The 18,744-nt window shown below is 52.7% G+C and overlaps 1 protein-coding gene across 1 annotated transcript; it reads right to left on the minus strand.

The window, feature by feature from the left end:
- Positions 1-9,410, minus strand: NRIP3 (nuclear receptor interacting protein 3). The gene is made up of 7 exons (XM_088525763.1): positions 9,237-9,410; positions 2,796-2,966; positions 2,242-2,324; positions 1,233-1,372; positions 954-1,006; positions 769-866; positions 1-389 (listed from the first exon to the last, which is right to left on the minus strand). The coding sequence occupies exons 1-7, from the start codon at positions 9,408-9,410 to the stop codon at positions 374-376; spliced, it is 735 nt and encodes a 244-aa protein (XP_088381889.1). The 3' UTR covers positions 1-373.
- Positions 9,411-18,744: the final 9,334 nt, after the last annotated feature.

Here is an 18,744-nt window from a genome sequence, read left to right on the forward strand (position 1 = left end):
TGGAAAAATCATTAATAAAAATTTCATCCTGATAGCTGCTGATCACAGCTGAATACAACTACTCAGAGGAGACCATTAGAAAAAGTGTTTTTCTTATCAGAAGAAATTCGTAAGGTTTGTCTGAGTGTTCATAATAAAGAGGGCGCTATATAGAAAAGTCCAGAAAATAAGCACACGTTTGTTTCTCAAAACCCATAGATATACATGACAATATCTCTAAGTTACTGGCTACTGAAGAGGATTTCATTTAGCTAAACTCAAGCTGTAGCCTAGTTTAAGTGTTTCCAAAGCAGCACATTGTTGTTTCCTCTGGAACAGCTGCACAGAGGGTCTTTGATATCAAGCTCTCGTTTAGGGGCATTTCGATTTCTCCTTATGCCTCCGAAGCACTGAAATAGGATGGAAAAAAAAAAAAGACATTTCTTTTAGTAGGAGTTTGGTATGAGGAGGAATAAACGGCCTCGAAGGCAGGAGCAGCAGCAGCAAGAAATGCTGCTGCAGGAGTGCAGCCGTGGCAGAGCCGCAGGGCTCCCACGTCGCGTTTCAAAGGCGACGGCGCAGGCGGCGCTGGCCCACGCGGGGTCTTGCCCACGGCTCAAGCAAAGGCCTGTTCAGAGGCACTTCCCCGAGGCCGCTCCTGCAAACAGCTGCCTTTGCTCTCCCGTGGTGGCTGCAGAGAAAGCGGCAGCGCGGAGGACGCCGGACCGCGCAGGCTGGCGGGAAGGCTCCCGGTTTGGCCCGCTCGGCTCCGCGTTGCGAAGGACTCACCGCTCGGCCGCCGCCGCCGCGTCGCCCTCCGCAAAAGGGATCTCTGCCCTGCCGGCCTGCCCCAGGACCAGGTGCTGCTTCTCCATGTTGATGATACACTGTAAATAACAAAGCCCTTCATGTAAGAGAGAAAACTGCAATCTGCAGTGGCCCTGGTAAATGCCCTGGCGCAGGAACCTCCTCACCTTCAGAGACTTCAGCGTCTGCAGCCCCAAGGAAAAGGGTTTCTCATTGTCTTCTGAAAAACACGTGTATTCAGACTTGTACATGCAAAAGATCCCTGGTGCTCTTTGCAAGCATTGCCCCCCTTCCCAGATGGCTGCCTGCTAAACACTGAGCAGTTTACACAGGGACTGAGCTGCCCTGGAGGGGACAAGGCAGCCAGAGCAGGAGGGGGAAGGAGCCTGGTGGGGCAGCCGGCTCCTGCGAGCAGCTTCTCCCCTGCCCGGACCGGCCGCGCTTACCCACGACGAGGGCGGCGCACTCCACGGACACGGCTCCCAGCGCCAGCACCAGCCCGTCCACCCGGCCGATCGCCCGCACGTCGTGCGGCAGCGAAACCCTCTCCTCGTCGCTGCTGAAGGCCTTGAGGTGCTCCGATAACCTGCACAGTGAAAACGGAAACTGCCCACGTGCCGCCCATCTGGGAAGGGGCAAACTGCATCTGATGGGTCCTGTGTGCTCTGGGCCCCTGGCCTGCCCCTATTCCCTGCTGATCCCTGCTTTCCCGGTGAGTTATCTGCGGTGATCTGGCTACGGTCAGCAGCAGATAATCCACCTTGGATTGCAACAGACTTCCAAGGTATGGCCTTGGGGTTTGTGCAAGGATCAGACCGTGCACAAAGCAGAACTTGGATTGTACTTAACAACTCGCTGCTTCTCTTTATCCAGAGAATCCTTTCCTACGCTTCCTCAAGACTTGAGAAGTCGCTAATCTACAGTTTGTCTAGCGCAGGGCAGCGGGAGCAGCACCGCTCCGCCTGGACTTCCCTCACGGGGGCATTTTTGTGTCGGTGCCTCGCAGCCAGGGCAGCGCGCGGCTCGCGCCTACCAGCGGCCGTTGTCAGAGGAAGCGCTGACTTAAAAACCCTGTTGCATCCCCAAAGAGGAAGAAGGGATATCTCAAGTACAGTAACTTCTCCTATCTACTTTCCATGAGCTATTTTGCACTGATACAGTAGTACTGATGAATTCTTCAGCTTTAGTTTGTGTTTTAAATTGAACTAGAGCCCAATACAGTCAGAGGCAATAATTCCTCTCTCAGATGAAAGCTCCATTTATTCTTGTTTGCCTAAGCAGAGGTGAGGGGATGAGCCCGGAGGGCACCAGGACACGCTGCAAAACAAGTTGTAGAGAGAGGATGCGCCAGGCTCGCGCTGGCATGAGGCGCTGCCCGCGCCGCCGGCCTCCCTGCTCCCGCGGGATGGACCTGGGACGCAGGACAGAAATGCAGCGCCGGGAGCAGACACTCACCCCAGCCGGTCGAGGCAGGCAGACGAGATGAGGTTGAACTGCGAGCCGGTGTCCACCACGGCCTTCAGCTCCTTGCCGGCACACTGTGAGGAGCCAGAAAGCCACACATGGCGGGAGAGGAAGGAGAGGGACTCGGTTACGGGCCCGCACCCTGCGAACGCAGCCCTCCCCACGGCCCCAGGAGGGGTGTCCGAAAGCCCTTGTGCCGATAGCGGAGCAGGGACGGTAGCAGCACGCGGACGTGCCTGGGCGAGCAGCGCGGCACCCTGGCCACGCGCAGCCCCCACCGCTCTGCCTCGCGCCCCGCGGCGTGCGCGGGAGGACAGGGCTGCTCCAGTGCTGCGGGTGGCTACGTCGTTGTTAGAACCAGCTTTCTCTGCTGCAGCTAAACAGAGATTTGACCAAACAACGTCTTTGTTGAAGATGTCCGTGGCTAACTAAGGGCTGTGTTAATATAACACATTACACTAGCATCCCAAGTGGGAAAACCAGGGAATCGGGCGCACCGCTCGAGCCTGTCAGAAATCCCCTGGACGTGAGGGAGGGAGCGTTACCTGGCAGCTCACCACGATGAGCTCCTCCTCCTCCGTCCTCCCGGGGCTGCCTGGCTGGGTCTGATTCGGCTTACCGGGGATATCGTTCTTGGGAGCCCAGGTGCCTCGGCCGCTTCGTAGTTTTGATAAGTTTGTTTCCATCAGGCGCCTCTGCAGGATACTATGCGGTTGCTTTAGGGACAAGCAGAAGAGACGGGAGGATGAAGCAAGCGGAGGGCAGCACGGCCGCGCTCCCGCCACCCGACCCTGCAGCTCTCACGCGGGCGCCGCCTCAGGCACCCGCTCGCCTCAGGATTAGGGGCTTGCGCCTCGTTCCTGACCAAGCGTGTTCCTCGTAGGCTAAGCCGCCTGGTTATTGCTTAAGTGCTGGCTTACCTGAGTTGAAACAAACAGAGCCACTTTGCATTGGCAAGGAAATAACCCTCAATGTTAACCAGGCTTTGGAGGATGGTTTTGCTTTTCCCACTTCAGATTCAACGTCTGATTTCTAAATAGGAATCAAAACAAGTCTGGGTTCTCAAAGGTGCCGTTTCAGCTGAAACCACCCCAAACTGTTGATAGGAATATCAGGAATTCTGCAACAACCTGAGAAGAAGTAACGAATTACCTTCCCGACTACACGCACCAGCTGATCATGAGAAGGGCCTCCTGACGTGGGGCCTGCACGCGGAGGCTGTCGCCAGCGCTGCTGACGCAGGACGCAGCCGAGGCCCATCCCGCCTCCGGCGACGCTCCTCGCGCAGAAGCCAGGAGGCCGAGCTGGGGTGCACAAGGCTACGATGGGGGCCAGCCCCCAAGGCACAGCTGCAAGAAGATGGCTAGAAATCCTCTTTATCGACAGACCCTGCATGGCCTTCAGACCAGGATCTGCTCTAATATAAGACTTTTGCTCTGCCTCTCTTGCCTCCACGTAGCAATGCAGCTGGCAGGAGTGAGCCCCGGGTGCTCAGCCTTGCCATGGGAGAGGAGGAGGAGAGAGAAAGTCCCCCGGGGAAAGGACGTGCCCGGGCATCCCCATATTCACAGGTCCTTTCCTTGCTGCTGATGTCGTTTTCACTGTCTCTGCGACACGCATGCCCCGCTCAATACCACCACCGACAGCTTGCCCAAAGCCTTTTTGTGTTTGACATTAGTCATGGACAGATGCATGTACCCTGCTGGGGGTGAAATGACTCTGCCTCACGATCTGCTTATTCCTCTGCCTGGCTAAGCTTCCCCCGTTACACTGCCCTTTCCTTATGATTTTAATTGGACGACAGCAAAACCTTCTTTTCTTCTCATTTGCGAGCATTTGCCTTCATATTAAATATTCCTGTGTACCTGCAAAGGTATCTGAAGCAATAAGCCTCCTAATTCTGAGGGAATTTCATTGGGATTAGGATCCTTCTGAAAACCCCAGGCTCTCGTTCTCTGAGCAGGCACCCTTGACCTGAATGCTTCATCTCTGAAATGTGCTGCGCAGCACGTTAAATAACAGCACTTACAGGAGACTAATGTAACCTGGCATCTTCCAAAAATAACTGAAGCAATACTGGTGCTTCAGAGTCTGCTGTGGGCACAACACTCATAGTCAAACCAGATGTGACCAAAGAGATCAGGCAGATGCAGTAGATACTAGTGGTCCCTGGAACATAATTTCCCCCCCACTTTTCACTGTTCTTACTTCTGTGACTTGGAAGGGAACAAGATTTCATCCTGATTTTCATTTGCAGATGCTCTGCCTGCCTGGCACTCCTGAGAGCAGGTACTGTGTAAAGGGGATAATGTACCTGTGCTCACAGCACCTGGAAGGAAATTCAGACCCTGCACTATGCCGCCTCCTCTACTTGCAAAAAATAACCAGGCAAACCACCACGCTGCTCAGGTGAACTCCCTTCTTCCCAATAAAATCAGTGAGACTAAACTACAGAAAATGCTATTACTGAGGTTGATTAAAAGTGGGCAGACTGGCTTCACTATTAATGGTGCAAATTCTGCACTGAAAGATGAAGAAAACCAGTTCAGAAATGAGTGCTCTCCTAGATGAAGCAGAAGCAAGACGTGCAAAACCAGAAATGCTAACACAAGAAAGGCTACACATGTGAGCAAAAAAGCCAGATGGGGTTTGCTGACAGTGGATGGTGTATCCTTATTATCCTTAATATTTTCCTGCAGTTCCAATACACATTTGGAAGGTTTATCCCTCACATTAAAAATAAATAAATAAATAAACATTAGAAGTTGGAGACATAGATGGATGAAGTTCCCAGCTGACTTGTTTGGTCACTGCCTCCATCCAGGCCCTATCAGCTGCGTTTGGGACTGACAGAAATTTTCGACCAGCTGTAATCCAGGGCAGCCTGGCTGCTCTGTTGATCTGCCTGGTCCAAAACGCAACGCCAAGGTTCTTTGCCAAGAACATGCTAGAGAAGAACAAGTCACCACATCCTCATCATTGCTGTTTTGACTGTGATTTATCATTGATCTCAACCTTAAAAAAAATAAAACAAACAAACAAACAAACACAGAAAACCCCACAACTTACCACAAGTTCTACAGGATATTAACCAGCTCCATTTATGGTTTCTCAAGTGAAAAGTAGAGATGCTCACAGCCTGAACTGTGGTGAGGGCCTGGTTTTACGAATCTTACATGGCACCCATCACTGAAAGAACAAAAATCCAGCAGCATTCAGCAAACAGGAGCTGCCGCCAGAAACGGGACCATCTTTTGTTGATGCTTGTTCTTGTGAAAGCCCCGGCGATTCCTGCCTTCAGGGGGAGAAATGTTGCTCACGTCATGCTCCAGTACATAAATAATGTAGCAAAATGGAGTTGAAATGATTCCCTGCAGCACCATTCTGTCCAAGACTGTGAATTAGTTTGCTTTAACTTGTATTTCCCTTGACTTCTGTGTGTAACAGAGCAAGGAATGTTAGTCACAGAGATGACTCAAATGATGGATTCGTGCTTCGGTAAACAGATAATGTGCCAGGGGACATTTGCAAATGCACATTTTGCTGAAAAACTGCAAGCAGACCGTGTATGAAAGGAAAAGCAGGAAAACCTCTCCATGGAGAGAGATCTCTATGTCAGTAGTGGTCCCTTTCAGTTTAGGTCGGCAGGTACCTAACGCTGGTAATGCTGGCACCAATGCTTAATGCAACCCAGATGATCATAGAATCACAGAATGCTTAAGGTTGGAAGGGACCTCTAGAGATCATCTAGTCCAACCCCCCTGCACACGCAGGGTCACCTAGAGCACGTGGCACAGGACTGCGTCCGAGCGGGTTCTGAAGATCTCCAGAGAAGGAGACTCCACAACCTCTCTGGGCAGCCTGTTCCTCTGTCACTCTCACTGTTAAGAAATTTTTGCTTAAGTTCCTGCAATGATCAAGCACTATCGCTCAAGAGCTTTATGAACAAAGTGCTATATGCCACTGTATATGCAAAAAAAAAAGTTATTTCCTGGCATTGTCTGGCACGATATAAACATCAATCATGAATGTTTTCCTAAAATATCCCCCTCTCCATCCCTGAGAACTTTGCAAAAAACAAAACAACCCTCTCCCCACCTCCCAAAAAAGAGTGGAAGCCTAAAATGAGTTCTTTTTTGTGTCCATCAAAACCAGAAATAACTCAACCCAATTCTGTTTCCCGCTAGCTCACACATAAACGAGCAGTCGCAACTCGCAGCACGTGTCTCCTGGGCCGGGTTTCCCATTGCTTTGGCTGGACCTCACAACAACAAGACCCTTCCAAGTGGTTTCTCGGAGGGCTCTCCCTTCCGAGAGCCTCACACCAGGTCTGTCATCTCCTTTGCACCTGAGCAGAATGGAGAAGTTTTAACACGCAAGAACCCATTGATCTCTCTGTTTCCCATCCCTCAGCCAAATCCACCTCTTCTTCCACCATCCTCCGCCTGAGCAGCACGAGTGGCTGTTTGGAGGCCTCGCTCCGTAGCGCGAGGGGACGGTGCCTGTCCCTGCTCGGTGCTGCTTTCAGCACGCGTTGCGCCGTGCGGAGCCGCGCGCCTGCGCGTGTCCGTGAGCCGCTAAGGCGACGCTAGCGACCGTACGGGTGCCCACGCGCTCCTGTATTCCCTGCAAGGTGACTGCCCCCGGGCTGCCAGCTTTGCCACGCAGATGCAAAGGGTGAAGCCTCCTACGTCAGAGCCAACCAGGGCCTCTCGGACCAGAAGTAAATGGGCCGTAAATCAGGAAATATTGATTGATACGCGCTAAAAGGGCAGAGAACAGAAAATTCAGCACAATGAGGCAGCAAAATAAATTATTCAAGGCCCTGCAAGAGCAGCTTTTCCTTCCCCTTGCTCTCCCTCACCTCTCCGCACCCTGTCCCTCTGCTCTTGCCACAGGCAGCGTCAGGAGTGAAGCTTGTGGTCGCGGCACCACGCGGGGCACCGTGAGCTGCTTGTCCAGCCCCTCTGCTCGCTCTTCACCACAGGCTCCAGGACACACAACCTGGGGGGCACTTCCCTAACTGCCAGGGAAGGCCAGACCTGGGCAAGGTCCCTGGGCTGCCCCTTTATGTTCCGTGTGGCCCCAGCCCAGTGCTGCAGTAAGTGCGGTAGTTCTCAGTGATTGGGAAGGAAGGGGACCTCTTTCTGCCCTTCTTGGAGGCTTTCACGCATTGCTTGGCACTAGGTACAGGAGATACGTCCTGACACGAGGAAGCGCTGCCAAGCAGGACGATTTTCCGCGCTGTGCTTTGTCGATGGGATACACAGGGCCTTCCCTGAGCACTCGGCCCCAGAGCGGGAGCTGGGGCATGGCCATGCCCAGAGCTGCTGCCTCCGCTCGGCACACACCAAGGACTTGCTCTCCACCTCGCTGGCCCGAGGGAAGTTTCACATAAAAGAGGCAGATCAGAAACGTGGTGCATGAAGACTCTAGTGAACGTGAAGAGCACCAACAAGCACAAGTGCTTCTGAGCCCTGCCTAGAAAACTGGAAGTCTGGTGGAGTGTGCTCTGCGACACTGCAGAGAACAGAAGTCTGTGAGAATGTGCTCTTATTTTATACAGATAGACACCAGACTTGGAGAGAGTTGGCAGCTGCAGGAGCACTGTGCTGACAAGCACCCAAGATCTAGCGCGAGTTATTGCAAAGACTCCCTGGGCACATGCACCCTGCACCCCCAAGGCTGCCCCACCTGCACGGGGAGCCGTGGGGATGCGCTGGTGCTGCAGCACAGAGAGGGCCCCGGTGCTCCCAGCAGGGCAGGGCAGGAGCCGGCGCAGGCGGGAAGGCCCCGGCAGGCGCTCGCCCCGGGCCTGCGCTCCCGCTCGCTCGCGTCCGGGACCCACGCGGGTTATTTGGCCTCTGTGCTCGTGCAAAGAACAGCAAGGAGGAGAGCCCTGCACCTGGACAGGGTGCAGCTGCAGCGGGGAAGGTCCGCGCGGCTCCTGCCAGGCCCTCCCTCCCGCAGCAGCCACTGCGGCCCAGGGATGCAAAACGTCTCCAGTGTGGAAAAGCACTGCCGTGAGCAACGCAGAGAACGCCAAACTCATCCCACGTATTGCACGTGGACGGAGCCAGGGCAGAGCCAGCTGAGCAGGAGGACAGTGTTAGAACAAAATGACCCTGCTACTAATAAAAAGCATCACCTTTTTCATTAAATCTACATCAAACCTTAAGAAAGGAGACTTACTCTTTGTCACCAGCAGCAAAATTGTGAAAGAATTGGTGGGGGGAGATAGGAGACTTCCCCCGTAGGGCATATTTCCTATAAAATATTTCCTAGGTTTTGCTCCTTTCCACTAGAATTTTTCATATCACACTTGGGCATTTGCCATTAGCGAAAGCTCAGACATTTGTGCACGTTAATATTTAGACAAGCTCCTAGCCCCTGGACATGATGGAGGATGTTACATACCAGCTACAGGATCACATGGATCATGACATGTGCATATATTTAAAAGCTAGAATCAAGTATCTCTGTTAAAAAATGCATAAGTTGTCATCAAATTGTAATTTTAGTAAATTCATATTTTGAATTACTAGTGACTGCATTAGACTGAACTTTAATGAATGTGCTGAGCATATTTATTATATGCACGCACCACAGAGAAATACATGTATGTATGTATGTATTATATGAAGCCATTTTGATTTACTGTGATTCGGGAGTATTGTGTGCTGAAAACAGCAGCCCCTTTTCTGACATTTGTGCAATGCAAACAAAAACAAAACAAAAAAGCATTTAGAGCTGAATGCAACTAGCCAAAAGCAGCATTGGTGATTCCTAACATGATATTTCTACTGCTTTTCTTCATACACAAAAGCCTCCTCCTTATGCCCATTTCCACAAGCAACAAACTTATAGCCTCAACAATAAACTGACATTAAGAACAAGGTGGGGGGAAAAAAGAAAACAAAACAGACGCTGACACACCAGCCTCTTCAATGCCTCGGGTTCCTTTCAGCAAACGGAATAAATCTTACGGTATCTTTCGAAGTGCCCAGCTTCTTCAGCCCGTCCAGAGGGAGGAGGTCTGCGGAGTCCTTGTGAATGAACTGCACCGCCTGCTTCATGCGCCGCTGCTGCCGCAGGGACGCGGCCTCCCGCAGCTCCACTTCTTTCCTGCTCGGCTCCGCCAGGACCCCGGAGCAGAACATGTTGCCGCGCGGGGCCCGCTCCGCGGCGGAGGCGCCTGTGCGGGGGGCGCGCGGGGAAGGGCTGCGTCGCGGCGCTTTATAGCGGCGCGCGGTGACGCGCGGGGCGCAGCAGGTGCTGCCGCCGGTGCCGCGCGGGAAGGAGGGGAGGGCGGCTGCGGCGCTGCACGGCGGCCGCCCCGCTGCAGGCGCCAGCGCCACGGGCACCTCCTGCGCCGCCCTGCAGCTCGCAGCGCTCTGGGGCGCCCGCTCTCCCCGGGCAGGAGGTGCCGACCCACGCGGGCACCTTCGGCCCTGCTTCCTGCGGGACCCGAGGCGCCTTCAGGACAGCAGCGAGTTCGCGCGGGCTGTGCCTTTCACCACAGATAAACAGCTTTGTTGTCAAAAGGAGCGGAGCGCTTTGAGTGCCGCAGCTTAGGGAGCGGACCCAGTCACTTGTGTGAACCTCTCCCATCCCCTAGCAAGGGAAAGGGAGCGGGGAGCCACCGCAAAACACTTCAGAAAGGACCAAGGTTAAGGTGGGTGAGAAGGGGACAAAAGCCATCTCTCTCTGAGGGCAGCAAGGGAAGGACGTTTCTCTCCTCTTGCAGGGCCTGAGCTGCTCCGGAAAGTTAAATACAGGCAAGTAATGAAAATGCCAGACTAGCAAAGTGGCTTTAAGGCGCAGAGCCACAAAGCCTCTGTCCTGTGGAGCTGCCCCGTCCCCCGCGCAGGGCTGCAGCTCGGAGCCGAGCGGGGAGCGGATGGGACAGGGCTGGATCCATCCCTGGGGCAGCTGGCCCAGCCCCGGCACCTGCGGCCCCGCTGCCGCCCGGCGCAGAGGCCCAGCCACCTGCCCCGGCTTCGTGACGCATCTCGGACACGGGGCTGCTCAGCGCGAGCGCCTTGGAGGAGCCTGCGCCAGGGCAGACCGAGAGCAGCAGCGCGGGGAGGCTGGGCAGGCAGCAGGGCTGCACGGGGCTCCCAGGAGGCCCCAGCTCCTCTGTGCGTGGCCTTGGAGAAAGAGGGAAACTCAGAGGAGGGCGCAGCAGAGTGGAAAACACGACCCCGTTGTCTCGCAGCCCCACGAAAGGCCGCAGTGCCTGAGTCAGCCAGCGCGCACGCCGGGTCCCTGACTGCAGGGCGACAGCGAGGCCGATGGCTCCAACAAGGACGCGGTTTTTCCTCCCTGCACTGACTTGGCTCATCACGCAACAGGGTCCTTGTTCCACCGCAAGGACACGTGTCCCAGGGGATAAGGGCACCTTATTCTTCACCTTGGGAACTGTTTGGCACTTGGCTAAACAAAGATGACCGTGACCACGCTCCCCCAAGGCAAAGGAAGGGAGAAGGAACAGAGCGACTTCTACCGAACCCAGAAGACAGTTTCTGATGCAAAGGCCCCTGGTGGAGGGGATCCTGTGGGGCCTCTCAGTGAACACTCAGTCCACTGGCAAAGCAGCCCCAAGCACGTAGAGCGCTGGAAGTGCTCTTCATACTCCAGCACCAACACGCAACCTACATTTTAATTTAGCAAACAAGCTTTTTTATCAGTCTTACAATTTCACTTCCACCATATGTTATAAATACACTCTATGCCAACAGATAAGAAAATCTACACAGTGCTTTAGAGTGTTATACGAGCAAAGGACTCTCATCCTGACGTTTAATCCTGGGAAGGAGGAAGAGCAGTAAATCATCTGCTCCAACTATGCAGGCTCCACACTGAAACACCAGGCCAGTGCGGACACTTTGAACACACAGGTTAACTTTCAGGTTAACTGCTGCTTGTGCCAGTTTAGGCAGGGATATCGCTCCCTCCCAACGTGCTGTGCCAAACGCAGAGCCGCCTTCAGCACCTCTCATTCCGCTCACTGGAGACAGGAGCATCCCCGGCCACTGCTCCTCGCTCCAGAACAGCCCCAGCGAGCAGGAAAGTCTTTGTTTCCCAGCTCTGAAGTGGCACGTGCGCTTCCTTCGCACAGTGTAACATGAGGACTCCAACCAGCCTCCAGGTAAGAAGTGCCCTGCGCAGCTTTGCGCCGCCCGCCTGGTACCGCAGCAGGACAACGCGGGAAGCGGCACTGAGCGCGGGAGGGAGCCCCCGGGCAGGGAGGACCTGGGGATGGAGCTGTGTGTCCTGCCCCCATGGGGAACCCAGCGAGCCAAACCGGCCATCGCAGAGCCGCTCCGGGGCCGCCCGGCCATGGGAGCCGCTCCGTGGCTCGTGCCCGCGCAGCACCCTGGCACACGTGTAGCTTGAGCAGCGTAAGGAAAGAAAAGCTGCATGGTTTTGCTCACAACTGTTTCATCACCTCTCTCAATGAAGAGAAACAGAGCAAGTAGACAAAGAAAGAAGTGGGTCAGCCCCTTTTCTCTCTCTTTTTTAATGATTTCTCATCTTTCTTTAAAAAGAAGTGTTTTGTTAGTACTTGCCATACTTTGAAGAGCTGTCCCAGAAAACTCAGAAGGAGAGGGCAGAGCAGGACAGTTCCACAGAAACAACAAAAGCAAGAGCTCCCAGAAAGAATAATTTTCCCCAGCACAAAGACAAAACTCCAGAGGAAGGAGTCGCTTTTAAAGGGAAGAATGTGAGGAGCCTGAAGAAATGAAACTACAATAGGTGGTACCAAAATAATAAACGATTCTGTCCATCAGAGCAGGATATAAGGGTCAGCTTCACCATATTCAGGCAAAAAAATGTAATAGTCTAGAGACAGAAAATGGAATAATCCAGAGACTTTTTTTTTCTCTAGAAGAGCGAGAGAGAAAACTCTAGAATGATTTAGAGAGTGCCTCAGTAATCATTTACAGAAAAGGCGCATTGGTAAAGATGGAAAAATCTCACAACGTGCAATCGTGCCGTGAGGCCGGGGTTCCCGGGAGCTTCCTGCCGCTGTGCCGGGTCGCTCTGCACCCGCCGCCCCCGAGCCGAGGGCGCTGGGGACCAGGGCCCCTGCGCAGCCTCTGGGGGCCGCGTCCCAGCACTGCGGCGCCGGCCCCTTCCGTGCTGCGGGGACCTGCTCGGAGGGACACGGCGGAGCCGGCGGCTGACGGGAACGAGACTGGGGCGCTGCGCAGCTCCCCGTAGGGGCTGCTCTTACTCTGCCTTTCCAGTCTGCTCCACGGGGAGCACCGGCAGATGGACGAGTCTCAGGAGTAGAAAATGTTGCGCGCACCAAAGCCAGAGCCCAGAATGGCAAGCCTTGCACGAGCTGCTCTGCCTGCGCTCCTCGCGGTGTGGGGAGGCTGAAAGACACTTCTGAAATGAGCGTGCAGGAATCCAGGGCCAGGGAACCAGCGTATCCCAGTGTCTCCTGGGAGGTTGATTGGACACTGTTAAAGCGGCCGCTGGGGACCTCAGCGATGGCCAGCTCAGGGCTACGAGCTGGTCCCCACGGGGCTCCCACGCAGCTAAAACGCCACCGAGAGCTGCTTTCCTTGTGCTTCCCACGCGGAGGGCGCTCCTGCCTCTTCCCGAGCTGCCCCCAGCCTGGCTTCCCTCAGGCGCTGCGCGGAGCCAGGGGGCAGGGGACACTCCTGCCCCACATGTATTACGCTGAGCTCTGCTTATTCTTTGCAATAATACCATTATGCCAGCATACCATTTTCATAATTATTCATTTTGAGAAACACTAATAGCTGCTATTCTCACCCTCCCACATGCACGCTCCAGCTAAAGCGCAAATATTTATTTTGAAGTTGGCTACACCTATATTCAAAGTGCCAACCATAACTGCATCATTCAGGCTTCCCGAGTCCCGGTGGACTTCACTTCCCTGCCTATCCCGCAAAAGGCAGCCTGTGTGCTGGAGGCTCCCTCCGATGCTGGGGCGCTCCACGCCATAAATTTTACATTCAGGTCATTAAAGACATAGGAGGGATCTTGTTAAAAGTTAAGTCAAAAACTGTGCGAGTCATGTCACGCTACCCAAACCTGGCTTCCCTTCTGCTTTTCTCTTTCCACAAGCCTCACACACGGCGAGGCCGAGGAGCAGCCCAGTGAGGGCAGCGAGGGAGCTCCAGGGCGGCTGAAGAAGGGAAGTTTCTGAGCTCTTAACTGCAGGAGGAAGAGGGCGCTCGGTCACTGCATTTCGGGTCTGCTCCTACTGTAGCGTGGCAGAAGCTGCCAAGGAGTAACAGGGAGCCTGTCCTGGCTCCGACAGGCAGGGTTGGGTGGTGGGATGCTGCCTCCGCCGGAGCAGCAGGTACTGCTGATACCAACAACCAGCCACTGCGGGAGCAAGAACTGCGCACACTGTTCCTCTAAAAACGTGATGCTGTTTTCGCCCTGCATCTCTTCCTTGCCTATTCAGCAACTCCCTCATCTTCTGCAGCCTGAGGGACACATATGCAGCGCACACCCGGTGCAAAGCGCCAGTAACGCCGGCAGGCCGCAGTGTTTCAGCTTTTGGTGGAGACAAGGAAGTCCATTCTGGACTAACTGCTCCGCTTCGACACATTTGGGCACCTGCTTAAACTCTTTGCTGAACAGGGGTTACAAGCAGCAGCTCTCTGGGCAAAACTGCTTCTTCCAGCGTGGTAAAAAGCACACTCCTCCGCACGTGAAACATCCACGCTCACGCAAAACCACACCGGATAGTTATAGCAGGGGTAGCTACAATGCTAAGGCCTTTGCCGTGCCTCATGGGCTCCAAGGGCTGTCTGCCCTTGGACACTTAAGAGATTTCTGAATCTCTATCTGCCCATGATAGAGCAAAGCCATTTCCCCGCGCCCGAGACGCGTCCTGCTGCCCGGTGGCTGCGGTGGTTTTCACTAACGCCATCTTCGCTGTGGGCCGGTGCCTTGGGCGCTGCCAAGGCTGCTGCTGCGGCAGCACCGCAGGCCAGCGGTGCCACATGGGGACAGCTCTGAACACAGGAGCAGGGTGCCGGGAGAAGCAAGGGATGCCCGAAGGGGAGGCTGGGCTGGCATGGAAGTGTCCCCGTGGTATTCCCCGCTCCAGGGACGCTCAGTGCTAAGTCCTCTAAGGAGTTATTCAGACCCTTTAAAAGCCTTCACATTGCAAAGCTCTCAAGACCATGTTTCTGGAACATGGCTAGGAAGGTCAGTGCTGAAACACTACTGCTTTTTGAAAGGTTCTTGTATGTCAGACTGTTTACCAGGTGATGGTGACAAAAATAATATGGCATCTCCAGTGACAAAAACTTGAGCAGTTTCCCAGCTCTTCTGCAAAAGCCCTGAAAACAAGTGCTATGTCAGCTTTGTGTCTGTGCAGGGTTCACCAAGGAACAACATCCTTACTGCATACCTTAAAAGACTGACTGCAAATTTCTTCTGCCTCTACCAGCATATTCATAGAGGGATTCAGGCTGACAAATATTTCCACTTCCTTATAGAGCCCCAACCTAAGGCAGCTTTGCATCCCTCCTTCAGAGGGCAGAGGAGGGACTAGATTGTTTTTCATCAACTCTTTACAGAGTTTGGAATTGTTCCGATTTCCCTTTGGAAAAAAATCAATTATTAAGTCAGGATTTGATTTGCTTTAACCTCCAAAATATCATTAATGCAAATTAAAATTTGAGTCTAACATATTTTACAGTATCCATTTAAGATAAAAATATGATTTATAACAACGTCAGAGGTCAGCACGGTGTTAGTCAAACACAGGATCTCTCACCTCTGTGGCGCTCCTGTGTGTATTTATGAAGCCAAGACTGCAACGCTCTCAAGTGCGGCCAGTCTAAGTGATGACCATTGTACCCCCTCCACACAGCACCCTCAGACCTGCAGCCACTCACAACCCATAAGACGTAACGAGACACGTTACTGGATACTCAGTGCTAATATTTGCTAACACACGGGACCATCAACAGTACTTCAGTGCAACTCTCCTAACAGAGAGGTTGTGTTTGCCAGCTTGTGGTTTGGTTAAATATCTCCACCTTCAAGTCCAGCGAACTGAGAGATACTTTAGCTCACGCTATTTCTGAAAAGGAGGCCCACTTTCCCGGGAGAGCGGGAGCACGCGCGCGGGGGGACAGATGGTGCTATTGATTACCTGTGCTCCGAGGCTCTCCTGCCCTCCCGGAGGCGCGACCGGCTGCGAGAGCGGCCGCTCGGCCGCTGCGCGGGTCAGGCTGCGACCGAGCCGAGCGGGAAAGCCGAGTTGCCCTGGAAAGATGGAGGAAAGCAGTTGCTGGTTACGCACGGCTTTATTTCCGAAAATCAGTGTTCAGAGGCCACTCTTGACAACGGCAAGACCTGAATAACTAGAAGATGGGGTTTGAAACAGGTCAGGCAGATCGCCAGAATCGCTCGCTGTTCTCAGAAGTAAATAACATCTGTGAATTTAGGCATTCACAGTCTGTTTCCTCCAGCTTCCTCTGTGGTTTATTCTGCCTGCAAGTCCTAACTCGCAACCTACACATTTCCTCACGGCGTCCAGTTCACGAGAGGGTTTCCTCCCACCGCATGCTGAATAGGAGTCAATACCTGGCCCAGTAGCATGGGCATTTCTAGACCTCAAGTCTGTATTTTGCAAGTACAAAATAATGCAAATTATGAGCAATGACATTTCACTCTTGGCTCCTGCAGTGGACCAGGCAATGCTCATTTAGACTGCACCGGAGCTGCAGAAGTCTGGGTAGCAGGAAACATTTCCTCAGTGCGTTCATGTGTCCGAGCAAGACGACAAAAACGCACTTGATCCATCTCTGGTAATGAAGCTCCCAGTTCCAGCAGACAGTTTTAAGCCTCCACTGCCAGAGATCTCAAACAAAACCCATCACTGTTTGTCAGCTTGGGCTGTAGGGGCTTTTTTTCCTGGGGGCCACACGCTGCCCTCTCGCAGGAAGCCTTGCAGATGGTGCCACCACAGCCTTGGCGCAGCCGCCTCACACGGTGCAGGCGACACAGGCAGCCCGGGAGCTGCCTCCTCGTGCGGCCCTGCGGCGCAGGGTCCCGCCGGGGCGTTGGGTCCCACCGGGCGCGTTGGGTGCCTCCTTGCACAGCCTCACAGCGCAGGGTCCTGCCGGGCGCGTTGGGTGCAGCGCTGCAGCCTGCTCATGCCACCCGCGCTGCCTTGGGCCCGGGGTGACGCGCTAGCCCACGGGGACGGCCGGGCCTGCAGAGCTGAACATTCAGCTCCCCGAGCTGAGCTTCCTTCTTCCGCTGAATGAAGTTTCTGTTCTCGGCATGGATAAGCCTTTTCAGGGGGTTGTTTTTGTAAGTTTATGGAGAGAATTAGCACCTAGAGGAGCAGGGGCGCAATGCTGCGCTGCATGAGCCAGCTAGGCCTCCTGAGCACTTTTCTGCCAGTCTTTTTCCCCCACTAACTGGTACCTCTCTGCTTTTCCACACAACCCCTCACATCAGCACTGCAGCAGCATAAGCAAACTGGGAGGCCATCCAAATCTATATGTAGGTTTGGGCCATACAATGGCTTGTTTTCTGAACATACACACGTTGAAATCCCAGTTTTTGGAGCATCTTTGTAATTTCCATATTCATCCCCAGAAGAATCATAATCCCCTCTCCTTGGGTACCCCCAGGCTTCTAGCTATGCCTTGCCTCTTTACACAAAGCTGTTCTGGATTTTGCCCTGAGCAGGACCATTCCCATCGCACACACTGAGGTGTATCTATGTGTTTCAGACACCTTTATCCTTCTCCATCTTCTGAATTTAATTCCAGACAAAGATTCTCCATCTACTCAGAAACTCATGCTCTGCACCATTCTTCCTAGCACAGCAAGTGGGAAGGCAGGCATGGAAAACAAACTCCAACCACCACTGCTCTACAGTGTCCAGGGCACAGAGGATAAAACTGTTACTCTAAGCATAGTCAAGCATAAACCTAACCTGGTACTTAACTTTTCGTGGATGTTTGTAGGGATCTGGGCCCGATATGAAACACTCGAACTACCAAACTACCGACACGCTTGTGTCTCGAGTGACTGCTTCAGAGCATTTCAGGGCTTCCAGTGCAACTTCTCTCCCTTAAAACCAAGAAACACTCATTTCCTGATCCCCAGAATGGTCACACATGGGAAAATTCAGAGATTATTAAAATCCAGGTTTGTAAGTCTACAGTGCCTACTGAAGCAAACCTACCATTGAAAAAAAGCAGGCTGCAGTTGTGCTGTCAAATTTAGTATTTGCCTGCATGGGGGAATTTCTTGAATGAATTCTGTATTTATACACACATTTCAGTGTGGAAAAAGATTTCAAGGTCTTTTTTCCAGTTTATTTTTCTTCATGTGTGCTAAATGGGCCTTGCTACATGGGCCTCAACAAACTTTATTACTATCCAAAATGTGTTTAATCGCAGCAACAGCTGCAGTAACAAATATTTATTAAAACCGGGAAAGTTTCTTCCTTTTTAACTATCTTATTAAATTTCCTTTAAATGTTAAAAGAAAGCGGTAACATGCAGAAAGTCATACATAATTTCTACTGACTTGAAGGGAACTGAATGACCTGACCTGCAGATGGAACCTGTGCCCTGAACACTCTTCAGCTCCTTCCATTTCTCTCCCTGTGGGTGCACTATCTTCATCATTGCTCAGGGGCCTTTTGCACTGGTGAGCACGACACACGTTGCAGTAAGCAGAGCTCCGAGCTACAGGGTGAAAGTCTGCCCTGCAAGAGAAAGGATTCAGCTTCAGCAGTGCCTAGAAACAAACCTGCTCGTACCATGCCTGGATTTGACTCTGGAGTTTTAAAAAGTACCTAGGTGTGCAAGGCCGCTGCTGGAAGAGATAGGCAAGGAGCAAGCGGAGCAGCATTAAGGAAACATAGGAGGTATTTTGCACATTTCAGTTGTGACAGGTTTCATATTCAGCATCTATTACATTTACTCAATGTCACCTACAAGGCCTGATAAGAAAGCATTTACACTTTAGTTTATTTAATTCAGAAACATTTGTGGGCCACTGCCCTTGCAGTCTGTTCCCAAGGATTATTGTAATACCAATTCTTCCGGCTTACTCACATTAGACCTCTCCTGATTCCTTGGATTTAAATGAGCCAGATTTTGCTCTTTGTGTTCCTCTCCTACTTATTCTTGTTGCACAACATCAAAAGGTCCCAAGCAGGATTTCTGCCCCTACTTTTCTGGAAATGTTGAAGATACTGCAAATTGATATTTCCTGTCCTAGAAGGTGCCCTGCAGCCTGGCACATGGCAGCATTCACAGCTTCAGGGAGAGTATTTGAATGACAGAGTTTGGGGCTGCCACTATCCTGTAGTCGTTACACTTTTCTGAAGTCCTGTACAGCATTTGCTTTGCTGTCTTTTCATACTGACCAGTGTCAGCTAACAACTGAATTACACCATTGCCTCTTCCAGAAGTTCTCCAAATGAACCTGGATGACTACATTCATTTTAATACAAAT

The sequence above is a fragment of the Tinamus guttatus genome, unplaced genomic scaffold (genome assembly GCF_059628265.1).
Source record: "Tinamus guttatus ecotype Peru unplaced genomic scaffold, ASM5962826v1 Tinamus_guttatus_pri_ptg000240l, whole genome shotgun sequence".
NCBI classification, from domain to species: Eukaryota; Metazoa; Chordata; class Aves; order Tinamiformes; family Tinamidae; genus Tinamus; species Tinamus guttatus.

Excerpts from the sequence above, each read along its gene's own strand:
- NRIP3 (XM_088525763.1), bottom strand. The coding sequence starts at position 9,410 with ATGTTCTGCTCCGGGGTCCTGGCGGAGCCGAGCAGGAAAGAAGTGGAG. Across the intron at positions 1,373-2,241 it reads GCCTGCCTCGACCGGCTGGG|GTTATCGGAGCACCTCAAGG; the intron begins GTGAGTGTCTGC and ends TTCACTGTGCAG. Across the intron at positions 1,007-1,232 it reads GTGCGCCGCCCTCGTCGTGG|AAGACAATGAGAAACCCTTT; the intron begins GTAAGCGCGGCC and ends CGTGTTTTTCAG.